The sequence below is a fragment of the Aspergillus homomorphus genome, assembly GCF_003184865.1.
Source record: "Aspergillus homomorphus CBS 101889 unplaced genomic scaffold BO97scaffold_16, whole genome shotgun sequence".
In the NCBI taxonomy this organism is placed as follows: Eukaryota; Fungi; Ascomycota; class Eurotiomycetes; order Eurotiales; family Aspergillaceae; genus Aspergillus; species Aspergillus homomorphus.
In genome coordinates this window covers 58,195-69,752 of record NW_020291902.1, presented here as the reverse complement: position 1 = coordinate 69,752, position 11,558 = coordinate 58,195, and the positions used below count along the sequence as shown (strand labels likewise).

General features: G+C 49.4%; 6 protein-coding genes and 1 non-coding gene across 7 annotated transcripts; 3 read left to right on the top strand and 4 right to left on the bottom strand.

The window, feature by feature from the left end:
- Window positions 1-923: 923 nt before the first annotated feature.
- BO97DRAFT_434185 (cucumopine synthase) lies at window positions 924-2,049 on the bottom strand (the record flags this gene model as incomplete). The annotated part of the gene is made up of 5 exons (XM_025697657.1): window positions 924-1,179; window positions 1,250-1,392; window positions 1,449-1,706; window positions 1,760-1,780; window positions 1,840-2,049. The coding sequence occupies 5 exons, from the start codon at window positions 2,047-2,049 to the stop codon at window positions 924-926; spliced, it is 888 nt and encodes a 295-aa protein (XP_025551765.1).
- A 527-nt stretch (window positions 2,050-2,576) lies between these two features.
- Window positions 2,577-3,076, top strand: BO97DRAFT_424244 (nuclear transport factor 2 family protein; the record flags this gene model as incomplete). Its single annotated transcript, XM_025696953.1, has 2 exons — window positions 2,577-2,883; window positions 2,943-3,076. The coding sequence occupies 2 exons, from the start codon at window positions 2,577-2,579 to the stop codon at window positions 3,074-3,076; spliced, it is 441 nt and encodes a 146-aa protein (XP_025551764.1).
- A 2,315-nt stretch (window positions 3,077-5,391) lies between these two features.
- On the bottom strand, window positions 5,392-6,396 carry BO97DRAFT_434184 (SMP-30/gluconolactonase/LRE family protein; the record flags this gene model as incomplete). Its single annotated transcript, XM_025697656.1, has 3 exons — window positions 5,392-5,448; window positions 5,482-6,147; window positions 6,196-6,396. The coding sequence occupies 3 exons, from the start codon at window positions 6,394-6,396 to the stop codon at window positions 5,392-5,394; spliced, it is 924 nt and encodes a 307-aa protein (XP_025551763.1).
- Window positions 6,397-7,458: 1,062 nt separating this feature from the next.
- On the bottom strand, window positions 7,459-7,540 carry BO97DRAFT_t136. Its single transcript has one exon. It is a non-coding gene; the product is annotated as a tRNA-Ser (tRNA).
- Window positions 7,541-7,741: 201 nt separating this feature from the next.
- BO97DRAFT_413974 (uncharacterized protein) lies at window positions 7,742-8,684 on the top strand (the record flags this gene model as incomplete). Its single annotated transcript, XM_025696322.1, has 3 exons — window positions 7,742-7,746; window positions 8,070-8,134; window positions 8,173-8,684. 3 exons carry the CDS (start codon window positions 7,742-7,744, stop codon window positions 8,682-8,684), a joined length of 582 nt encoding a protein of 193 aa, XP_025551762.1.
- Window positions 8,685-9,240: 556 nt separating this feature from the next.
- On the top strand, window positions 9,241-10,275 carry BO97DRAFT_477665 (alpha/beta hydrolase family protein; the record flags this gene model as incomplete). Its single annotated transcript, XM_025700568.1, has 1 exon — window positions 9,241-10,275. The coding sequence occupies exon 1, from the start codon at window positions 9,265-9,267 to the stop codon at window positions 10,273-10,275; it is 1,011 nt and encodes a 336-aa protein (XP_025551761.1). The 5' UTR covers window positions 9,241-9,264.
- Window positions 10,276-10,766: 491 nt separating this feature from the next.
- BO97DRAFT_51384 (uncharacterized protein) lies at window positions 10,767-11,520 on the bottom strand. The gene has a single exon (XM_025700871.1). The coding sequence runs from the start codon at window positions 11,278-11,280 to the stop codon at window positions 10,828-10,830; it is 453 nt and encodes a 150-aa protein (XP_025551760.1). The 5' UTR covers window positions 11,281-11,520; the 3' UTR covers window positions 10,767-10,827.
- Window positions 11,521-11,558: the final 38 nt, after the last annotated feature.

The window sequence follows — 11,558 nt, the reverse complement described above, 5'->3', positions numbered from 1 at the left end:
TTCAAGCCCAGTAGACTGTTTCCTCCGATTTAGCATTCCGGTTTCAGAGGACTAGAATTAAACGCCTCTAGTTTCATAGTACATTCCACATTCTACGGGTTGTTCATCTCCTTGTTCTCCTTCAACCCAAGATCACATCAATGTCGGCGCCAACAAAGATCCTAAGCTCGACGATCTATCGGCCATACTTCTTACCTGCCAATTGCTGTACTTCATTCGACTTGACATCTTAAGCTTCCTTATGGAAGGAAGCAAATGTTCCATAGTGCGCGTTATCCTTGTCAGCACTTGCGTCAATAGCGCGATTTAGCTCATGGCGGGAAATGCCCAGCTCTCATTAACAGACTGTTTTGGTAGGCAGTGTCGGGGTTATAGGCCAGAAAGGGGTTCATTCAACGTATTAGTCTAGATGCAATTTTTTCTGCCGCGCGAACACAATCAATGATGCGACTCTGGTTGGTCAATGCCATGCAACACATGGAGTCATGCTTGGCTTGAAAGGTTAGCCATATCCTGCGTGTGTGCATCGTTCATGAAACAGCATATAAAGTCGAGTGAATAGTCACACTATACACTTGCGGGACAGCACACCCCTAACGAAAGTACTTATAACAATCAAATGCTTTCTTGAAACTCGTTACGGTTGAAGTCGGGTCTTGGCAACCTGGATCCCTGCTTGTCTACGGCATCTTTACCTGCTGTGTGAGCTCCCATTGTGCTGTACGTGTATGTCTGATTAGGCTTTTTGACATGCATTTTGACAAGTCCAACCGATTTGCAATTTACCCCTGACTTCAATATAGCTAGATGAACAAAGGGTTGACTCCGGGGTGCATTTGACTGTGTCCGCCGTTTCTCAAAGCACCAGCTCCGGCTATTGATTTTTCCTTCACCATCTCGCGAGCTCTCACGCAATTGCTTTCTCAGTCAGTTTTATTGAGTGCAATTGGACACTCGGTTGAGTGTCGCCATGGGAAAAGACATAGATTCTGCGCGTTCAGCAAGTTCACGTATTTGCCAAATGCGCTGATCAGAGCCAGAAAGTCTTCACAGGCAACTACATGATCGGGATTCGTCTGAACACTTTGCTTGATCAGATCGGCAATCTCCCGGTTTGTCATGCAGAGGAAGCTGGCCCCTGTATAGCCCACAAACTCCGAAGGTACCGAAGCGAAGACACTAAACAACGTGATAAGGTGGCTCAGATCAAAGTGCGGTTGAGTCGCGGCGATCCGGGATGCGGTTCAACACATTGTAGCCCAGAGGCCGGATCTCGCCATTGATAAAGACCATGGTGGCAAAATAGGAACCTTTGGAGCCGGCACAAGAGGGAGCCATGCCGTTGTGCGCAATCCGAAGGTCGTCAGAAATGCCCGACCAGGATTTCTCTGTCTAGACATCGATCAATACACAAACCCATATGCTAGACTCAGAGTATCGACACAGACCTCGTCATGTATCTTCCTGACTAGAGCTTTCACCTCATCTGTCACGCCAAATCGCTCTTGCCTTAAAGGTAGATGCTCCGTAGGCTCGACCTGGCGGGCATCCCAGATGATAACACCAATGATCTGCTTGGTTTGGTGGCATGCTTTCCAGACTCCGTTGCCGGCGGCTCTCAAGCTGTCCATATCCTCAGGGAGAACCCTCCCGCATGGAGCTGCCGGCAGGTACTCGGTCAGTGGACCGTATTTGATTTCCAGATGCTGTAGACCGGACAGGAAAACATTCCATCCGGCTCTGTCGTTCAGTCCGCCACCTTATAGTCTGCATGGGTATACTAAATGCAGCGATACAATGGTCAAAATCTGCTATCAGAGGTTCTAGCAGGGAATGTACGATCAATTTCTCGCAGGGCACCAGGTGGTACAGATGGTCACCGGATACGAGCGCATGATTCTGTAGGGAACGATAAGGAAGCGACTCGAAAAACAAATCTACCACGTGGGAATTTTGTCCTTCATTCATTTCCACAGAGATCGTGATATCTAACTGGGGCCATTTGACCTTAACTCTGCGGGGTGAGCTGCTCTTGATGAGAAGTGCCATGATGCAGAAGTGCGAACGCACGAGGACGATTGTCCGTCATGTTCGGGGATCATACAGTAGTTAATTGAAAGCGCAGCTGTCTGCAGATCTTCGCTAAGTCGAGCGACACTGCAATTACATCAAGACGGCGTGATATGTCTAAGATGAGGCGCACATAATTCTCAGCTATTTGTTCATCTTCATTGCACTGGCAGAAAAGAGTTTATGGCTGCGCTAGGTAAGGCTCGAGTGCAGGTAAAAGTCGGGTATGAGCGCATGTTCTCCGATGCTTGCAAGTCGTTCTTTCGACAATACAGCGCATACGATGCAGCACATGTCAAAAGCAAACATTATTTCACGAGCATGGCTGCCAGCGATATTGAAACGTGGCGGCCTTTCCGTCGTTGCCGAAATTCTCAGGCTATTATTAAAGACTGTGGTGTTCGCAAAATGAGTATCTTCCAGGCCTCTCTATATATTCGATACGTCCATTATCGGACCTATACATCCTTCGACAGCTGACTAATTCCTGTCCTACCCAATACACGATGGCTTCGACCAGATCTTCATATCCTGACATACCAGCTATGCAAGCCATCTTCTCCAACCTCGAGACAGGCAACTACGCTGCCTTCTTCACCCACGTCGCCGATGACGTGAATTGGACCGTAACCGGAACACATCCACTATCCGGCGCATTTACCAACAAGACCGATCTTCAGAAGCACGCTTTGGGTACAATTCAGAAGTGTATGGATCGCAATGGTCTGGCGCTAGAGGTAATCAACCTGGCCGGGGGCGGATCTCATCCATGGGCGGTGGCAGAATTACGCAGTCACGGTAATACGAGAAGTGGTGAGTGTTTAGCTGTTGAAAAAGCCTCGTGTTTGAGCGAATGCAACTTATCGACTCAGGCAGCCGTTTCGACAACCGATACGCATGGGTGTTCCGGTGGAATGGGCAAGGGACCATTGAGGAGCTTCGAGCGTACATGGACTCGGCCTTGGTGGAACGAACCATTCGGGAAATCGAGTTTGACGGCGAGTAAATCGAGAGAATTTCAATCCGATAGGCTGTTAGTCATGAGCAGCTGCAAGCTATCTAAAAAACCTGTGCAGAGTACGTAATCAGATACATGTGATTCTTCAAATTGACAAAAATTGGATGCAGTCCGTAGTACTAGTGTCACAGTGCTCGGAATAAATTCGAGTCATTTTCGTGTGAAGAGATAATGCTTCGGTGGCATTAGAACATAGCAGGACTATAGACATGAGAAATGATAGATGTAGTTCAGCGGCATCAGTCCGTAAATGGATATAATCATTCAAACTACAATGGAGACAAGTACTTATGCAGATTGTCCACTGCTGCGGTGGCACTCGTCAGCTGTGCCCTGGAAGTCGCAGCGCCAATATGCGACGTGCTGATGATATTTAGTTTTTCCCAAAGTGCCCTATACTTCGCTCAACTTCAGAATAAGGCGTGCATATTGGCTTCCCTGCGGAGCTAACGACGAGGAGATAGATGCTGCCGAGGCATCAGGATCTTTCAGTGATCTCGAGTCCTTCTGTCACGCTATACCAAGTCGTACTCCTGCTGAGACGACAGAGATGTCCGTCTTTCTTCTCTGCGTGCGGCTCCGGAAAATCACATCCAAGGTACACGCCAGATTCCGGCATCAGGATGCACCGTTATCGGACCACCACTCGGCCACCATGGAGCAGTACACAGCCTCTGAGAAGATATACGGCAATTTAGAAGAACTCCTACTCGAGCCGCTGCAATGGCGTTTATCAGCCCCTGTGTTTACTAGTCCTTGGAGTTCGTACCAAACGTAAGAGTGGTATGATTTTGCTTCTCATGAGGGAGAGAGTTCTTCTGTGCGCAATGCCATTGACCTTATACCAAAATCATCCATAACCGCCCCTGAAGACCTGCTGTCGCTTTGTCTCGAGTATGCAATTGATACAATAGAAACATTCTGTCCTTTGTTCGACGACAACAAGATCACATACACCCGCAGCTATTTCCAAATGACGTTCACCGCTGGTCTCTCAGTGATGTTTTGTCTTTCCTTCTTGACAGGTCAGACCTCTGCCATCTATTTACGGGTCATAGAGGCGATTCAGCAGAGTGGTAAGGCCCTGATAAGGATGGGGAAAGAGCTGCCCGATGCAACCCACTATGTTGCAGTTTATGAAGCGTTGCGCTGTCATGTGATGGAAAATCTGCGAATAGCGTCGAGACTCGGAGACAAAGAGGGACATGGCCAGACTTGTATATCATATCAAAAAGAGTCGTCAGTCGCTCAAGGGGTGCTGAACAGCAACCAGATCACGTCTGAATACGATCAAAGCGACTTGTTAAACCATCAGCCCCTTGATTACAGCTACACAGTCCCTTCCAACAGCTCAGGCGATAGTCCTTTTCTGGACACAGACCCCAATCTTGACCCACCTCTCCTGTCGCTCAAAATTCCTGGCGATAGCACTTTCTGGAACATGGAATACGGACTGGGAGAGTACGCATACCGAGACCCGATCCTATTTTTCACGTTTCTGCAAGACGAAACTCTATGAACATTTAATCTATGCTTGCATAATCATAAGGCAATCTAATTCGCGATCCTTTCGCTTATCTCCGTATAATTCCTGGCCATCTTCTTCATTCCCGCCTGCAACATCGAGGCATCTTGCCCACTCAACGACCACGACGCCCCCATCCGAAACCACTTCTCCAGATTATCCAACCGGCCGCCAATGCCATCCATGACCACCGGCTTCCCCGTGCGATTCGCCGCCTGAATCACCTTTGTCACGGCATCCTGATACTTCTCACTATCATACTTCCCCGGAATCCCCAGGTCGGCACACAGGACGAGACGGAGGAGATTCGCGCGGTAAGTTTGCTGAGGGTAATGATTGGATAAAGATGGGACTCGGTGAATGAAGATGAAAAGGTAAGGATTAAAAAGAGCTTGGCTTGATTGTTGTGGTCTGACTTATGGCTGGCATATCTGGTTTCCTATTGTTCTATAACCCGGCCCCGCTCCGATCAACGCCCGGATATTTTCCTACGCTGCTTGGAGATTTCTCGACCTCCACTCAAACCCCGTATCCTTGTTTATTCCCCAGTATAACGCTCAGGGAAATATTTTGGGGAGCAATATTGGGATGACGATCCGGAACATGTCGAGTATCTGAGATATACGCACGTTGTGAATAGAATATATTGACGTACGATAAGGTTACCCCAGAACATAAAACGATATTATGACTCTTCTATAATGCTTGAAACGTGATGTATTACACAACGCTCTCTGTTTGAACTGGAAGTGTCGCTTAATCTCTCACATTATCGCTCTTAATTAACATTTGCCATCTTCGAACTTGGCACCCTCCTGCAAGGCCACCGTACACTCTGCACATTCCCTCAATACTATCCGTAATATACACAAGTCTTTCCATCCGGGCCTCCAAACGTGCAGTTTGTCAGATTCCTCCCTCCGTCAGGGGCACTCACGATCCTCGCCTTGGGTACACCCTCCTTTTCTACAACGAACACCGACGCCAGGCTCGGATGACAAACGAACAGGTTTCCCTCTTCGTCAACAGCCAGTCCGTCAGGCCCCGCACACGCGAAGGTCTGGAAGAACAAGCCCACCTTGCTGGTGGTGCCGTCCGCATGCAGCTGAAGTCTCCAGACGGCGTTGGACCGGGTCATGTCCACGTATAGGAACCGCTCGTCCGGGGAGAGGACTAAGCCGTTTGGGAAAACCCCGTTGGGAATCAGACAGTCGAGTTTCCCTGTGGCTGAGAGCCGGTAGACGCATCCGGTGGGGTCAGACATGCCGGTCTGGCCTTGGTCGGTGAAGTAAATGTCATTGGTGAACGAGACAATCAAATCATTGGGGCCTTTAAAGCGTTCGAGGTTGCGATAGTTGAGAAGGGGTGAGATTTTGTTGGTTGAGGGGTCGAAAAGAAGGAGACCATGTTGCAGTGGCGTGGTTAGGAGTTGAAGTTCGTTATAGGATGCAAGTTGGAGGGGGGAATTGTACTGTACCAGCTTGTAGTCTGCCACCACAATACACCCATCCTCTCGGACCACCAGCTCATTTGGCTCATCGTCCCAGCGGGTACATTCGCTCACGTTCTAGTCGCTGTCCACCTTCAGGGTTCGGCCGTAAGGGACATCGACGAGGTATAGATCGCCGTTGGAGACATAAATTGGGCCCTCTAGGAGAATGTCCGAAGCCGGGTTGGCGGATCCGGGGCGCCATTCGGTTTGCTGGCCGGTGCGGCGTAGAGAATCCGGAATGCGAATATAAATCTCGGCTTGGATGATCGGAGGAGGGGGATAAAAATTCATTGTAGTTTGTGCTTGAGATGTTCGCTTTGAGACGTTCGCTCCGACTTAGACTTGGTCCCTAGATTGCCGTAACCTGGGATCACAAATAAATATCACAGGACGGTTTCGGATGTGACCGGAGGCTTTCCGGCGGACGATGCTGGGCTGCAAGTGGAGAAAAGATTTGGAGTCGGCGGTGAGGAAATCTGGGGAAATGTGGGGGGCAGTTATGGTCTGACCAGGACAATATGTATATCTCTCATATGAGCCTGGGGGAAGGCTAGGACTGCGAAGCCCAACCACCAAGATGGGACTCATCAGATGCAAAGAGGGCCATGCAAGAGGCTCCCAAGGACACATTCAATCTCCATGTTCTTTTATGCACATGCGTCTTTGCTCTCGCAGGCGTGTCAAAGGGGTTCGACGAAGGTAAGATATGCTTTTCAAGCTACAGACCCTGCAGTGATTCTGAATGGCTCTGACCGATTCCGGTTCATGGCAGGAAACATCGCATCCCTAGTCACACAATTCCATTTCAAGGCTCGATTCGGTCTCGATACACAGACCTCCCACAGTATTCTAATATGAAGGGCTGGATTGTTTCGATTGCCACGGCCAGCGCTGTATTTGGTTGTCTCGGGGTAAGAACCGGCCAGAGGGCTCAAGCAGGTTGTGCATGCTAAATCAGTTTCTTACCCAGTGTTCCCCTGTCAACGATCGACTTACCCGACGATGGACTCTCCGTATCTTTACTCTTTTCTATGTGGCAGGAGTCCTGGGTCAAGGCCTCTGTGATGCAACGTCTCTGGTCTATATGCGTCAAGATTCATCGCAGGACTGAGACTGACATGAGCAGGACACTACTGGAAGGTCGCTTGCGGAGTTGGACGGGCTTTCCAACGTCCGTGGTATACCGTGTATCAGGTTGCATACAAGTCCGAGGAGAATGCTGATGTCGAGATGATGGAAGCTAAGGCTGATCAGACCCCTCAGCATGTATGATAAGGACTTTATAAGCAGAAACATTCAGTGTTGGCTGGTGGAGACAATCTACTTGGGGAGCAACAAAAAAAAAGCAAAAAACGACAACAGTCGGATTTGAACCGACGCCTCCGAAGAGAATAGATTTCTAGTCTATCGCCTTAGACCGCTCGGCCATATTGTCTTATCTGCTAATCTAAACACTTTTTGATATCATGTTGCTAAGCAAGCTTGAGCGTATGGATTGCCCACGCGTAAAAGCTTCAGTCGAAATTGAACCACCTTCTAACCAACAAATCCAAGACGCAAATCTGAGCTCGGTACAAATCAGCCACACGAATAAGGAGCTTGGAGAAGTACCGGAAGAGGGGCTCAATCTCTCAACATGCTGTGTGTATACTTTGCCATTGGTTCTCCAGGAGTCCTATATTATCTATAGTCGTCAGAGAGAATCACATCTATGGGTCGATCATGCCTTGTTTAATCAATCTCTTATCTTGGAAGACCTTTCCTGGCTGGTACGGGGAATAATTTCATCAGACGTACCATGTAATGGCTCGATCTATCTTGTGACGGTGGTGGCCTTCTTCAGCCAGATTCCAGGAGTGAATCTTCTGACCAGAAGTCGAATCTCTGTATTTATCCTTCCCTTGTATCATGTCAGAGCTTCAAAGCTTTGCCATAACTCAGAATACGCTTCTTTCTCAAAATAGAACCACTGCCAGGTTCATATCGTTCCCCTGCTCTCCACACCTTACCAATCTCCCCTCATGGTACTGTAAGGACATGAATCATCTACGCTGTCCCTGACATAAGCTAAATCAGCCAAAGTGGCCGCGACCATGATCAGTCTCTATGCACTCGCCAACAAATTGGTCCTTTTCGTGATGGTCCGCCTAATACTTTCGAGCTTCCCATCCCGAGACCGACGTCGCATGGTCGCAAGGTACCGGCGCTCGCCCACCCTCTCGATTCTCCTTCTCATCAGCAGCATTATCTGGCTGGTCAACCTCATTCATCATGGTTTGGTGATATACAATGACTACGAGCGACTCAAATCGGCTATCGCGGCTGAACGCCTGTCAAACCTGCTCTCCCAGACGACCTCGCCTGCCACTGGACTACGTGGATTAAGGGCTTCGGACCTTGAAAGAGATATCCTCATGCGAAACATCATATACACTTCCCAGGATGCGGTGATGTCAGATCCGTGGCTTTTCGACCCAATCACTAGGGTTCTGATGATCTCCCTCTGGATGTTTCTGCTTGCGGAGGGAGTTTTTGGGATTGTCGTTGCGGTACCGCCACTCTGGGATTTTGCTCGCTGAGAACGAACATGCAGGAACATGAAGGCGAAGAGAAAGTTGGGGATACAGATGCAGATGGCTGGGATGGGAGAGTGAAGCTAAGAGAGGAAGCATGTTTTCATGAAGATACTTCAGGCTGGGGACGAGGCAGTTGAAGAGATTTCGATATCCTGTGTAGATGAATGTGATGATTTGATTCCTTTTGGTGACTGTTCTTTGTTGCATATCCCTTAGAAGGGATACTTACGCATTTCTAAGCATTCGATGTCTGTGGGACAAGAATCGGACTCGGAATTTGGATTGATCTTAAATCCGAGGAGGGTTCGCGGGTTCTTCCTGATTGGGACAAGCTTGAGTGTATAAGATCTTTGGTATGATTAACTCCGATACAGTGTCAACCTAAAATCTGACCTTCGCGGGTTTCTCCTTGATAGGCTTAGTTTCTTGGATCCATACAGTATGACACTTTGGACCTTACGAGCATCATCTCGAATTGAACCATCATGATAGGTAGTATAAAGACAGGCAGATTTCCGTCACACTTGCTTTCGACAAGAAATCAACAATTCACTGACGAGACAACGACAACCTCAAATTCAAAATGACCATCAATAGCCAAACTACTGCAGCATCCGGCCTTCGGACCGTCAACGACCATGCTCTCATTGGCCAAGCTGCGAAAATACCTGTTCCCGACCCTGTCCAGGTTGTCTCCATCAACCCCGTGATAATTCCAGCCCCCGAGCGCATCATCGACCTGCACATGCGCATCACCGCTCCAACCACCGGAAGCAACCTACCAGTTATCCTGCTCTCTCACGGCCATGGTAACTCGAACCATCTCTCCTCGTTGAATGGCTACGGCCCCCTGGCCAACTTCTGGGCCGCGCGTGGCTTCGTCGTCATTCAACCGACCCATCTCAGCTCCAAATCCCTCAGCCTTGACGCCTCGGTCCCCGGCGCCCCTCTTTTCTGGCGTTCCCGTGTCAAAGACATGAAGCTCATCCTCGACCAGCTCGACCAAATCGAGGACCTCGTCCCGCTTCTTAAGGGCCGGATAGATCGCGCCTACGTAGCGGTGGCCGGGCACTCCTTGGGCTCGCACACCGCCGCTATGCTCCTAGGTATGCGTCTGGTCGACGAGGACGGAAGTGTCATCGATCTCTTTGAGCCGAGGATCAAGGTTGGTATCCTCCTTACCCCGATTGGTAACGGGGGAGAGGATCTGAATACCAAGGTGTTCGAGATGTTCCCGTTCCTCCGCCATACAAGCTTCGCGGAAATGAAGACTCAAGCCTTAGTGGCCGTCGGCAATATCGACGAGTCGCCTCATTTGACGGTCCGGGGCGCCGACTGGCATGCTGATGCGTATGTGCACAGCCCTGGGCCGAAGACTCTGTTGACTATAGTGGGCGGGACGCATGGACTGGGAGGTGTGGCAGGGTACGATGCGAAGGAGACGACGGATGAGAGTCCTGAATTGGTGGCCGTTGTTCAGCGGGTGACCTGGGCGTATCTTTGGTCGAGACTGTATGGGGAGGACTCGGTTTGGGAAGAAGCGTCGACGGTGGTGGATGGCCTGGGCGAGCTGGCTCGGCTCGAGTCTAAGTGATTGCTTCACTGGACAGCGTTTTGCATTGATGGAGTGGCTCCTTTGTATTGGCTGAGAGTTTGGTGGATTTTTTATTTGCGGTCCTGATCTGTGCTTTTGATTGATGAAAGGATTAATTCACTTGCGTGCTACTTCTTAAAAGGCTGGTTCCATCCTCGCATACAAAAGCTGGACTGTAGCACTACTTAATAGAGTTGGACCCCAGCATCTGGGCACAAAGTTCGAACAATCTTGACAGATGAAGGGCTAGCTTTGTGGTATGATGCATAAACGTAGCTCAAGGTTGCAAATGATAAAGTCATATACATAAAGCTAGGATTCGTCTATAGAATGGCATTTTCCATGATGGTTTGCGTTGGGAGGGAATGCAGTGCTGAATATCGGGTTGTTAACATTCGGAGCATTCACCACCTGTGGGAAATGCTTCTGAGTTCACGGCGAATCTCTATTTTAGTGTCACAAAGGTTATCTCGATTGTACGACCATCCCACTCCCAAAGAATGATATTCACGCATGCTGAGGTGACTGCCACGCTTGGCTTGTCAGGTAGCATTACTGCGCCGCCACTGGCGTATTCAGTGAGGGATGTGACATAGTCAGCCCTGGAGTGATTGTAGTAAGCGAAAACGCTGGCTGGCAGGGAAAGTAAAGTCCCATGACCAAGGCATACATGCCAGAGTGTTTGCGGGCGGCAATAGACACAGGAATGTTGTCATACCCAGGGTGTGGCTCAGCTGCAACTACAACCAGTCGAGCCTTCAACTTGCAGAGGAAGTCAGCCAGATGACGACTCTGAACATACTCTGCACAGTCAAATAATCTTCGGGATAGATATACTCGCCGATCGAGTTCCACAACTCGGCGTTTGCGCTTAGCCATACGATAGGTGGTGTATGGGCCCTTGCTGGATTGGAGGGCGTCGTATCTCGTGGTAGTAGTACTCGGAAACGCCCGAATAAAAGAATGAGGACACCAGGCTTGAGCCAACATTCCTGACCGCTCCATCAGACCGGTGTCCTACTACTCCACAAATAATTGTTGATCTGTCTACTCTAGGGCCGGTCTGGGATCCCACGACGCTTTGATGTTATTAGGGTACCGCTTCGGGCTTCCCGTATTGATCGGTCATAAAGTCACCCGGCATGCATACAGCGCTGGCGTCGTTTACCCGATGGAAACACCAACAAGGTGATCGTCATTTGTCGTATGACCCAGTTCCCAGTCGCATGCGTAGATATATAGGAGTTTCGAGTTGTAGAATCCATTTTGCAAAGTCCAGGCTC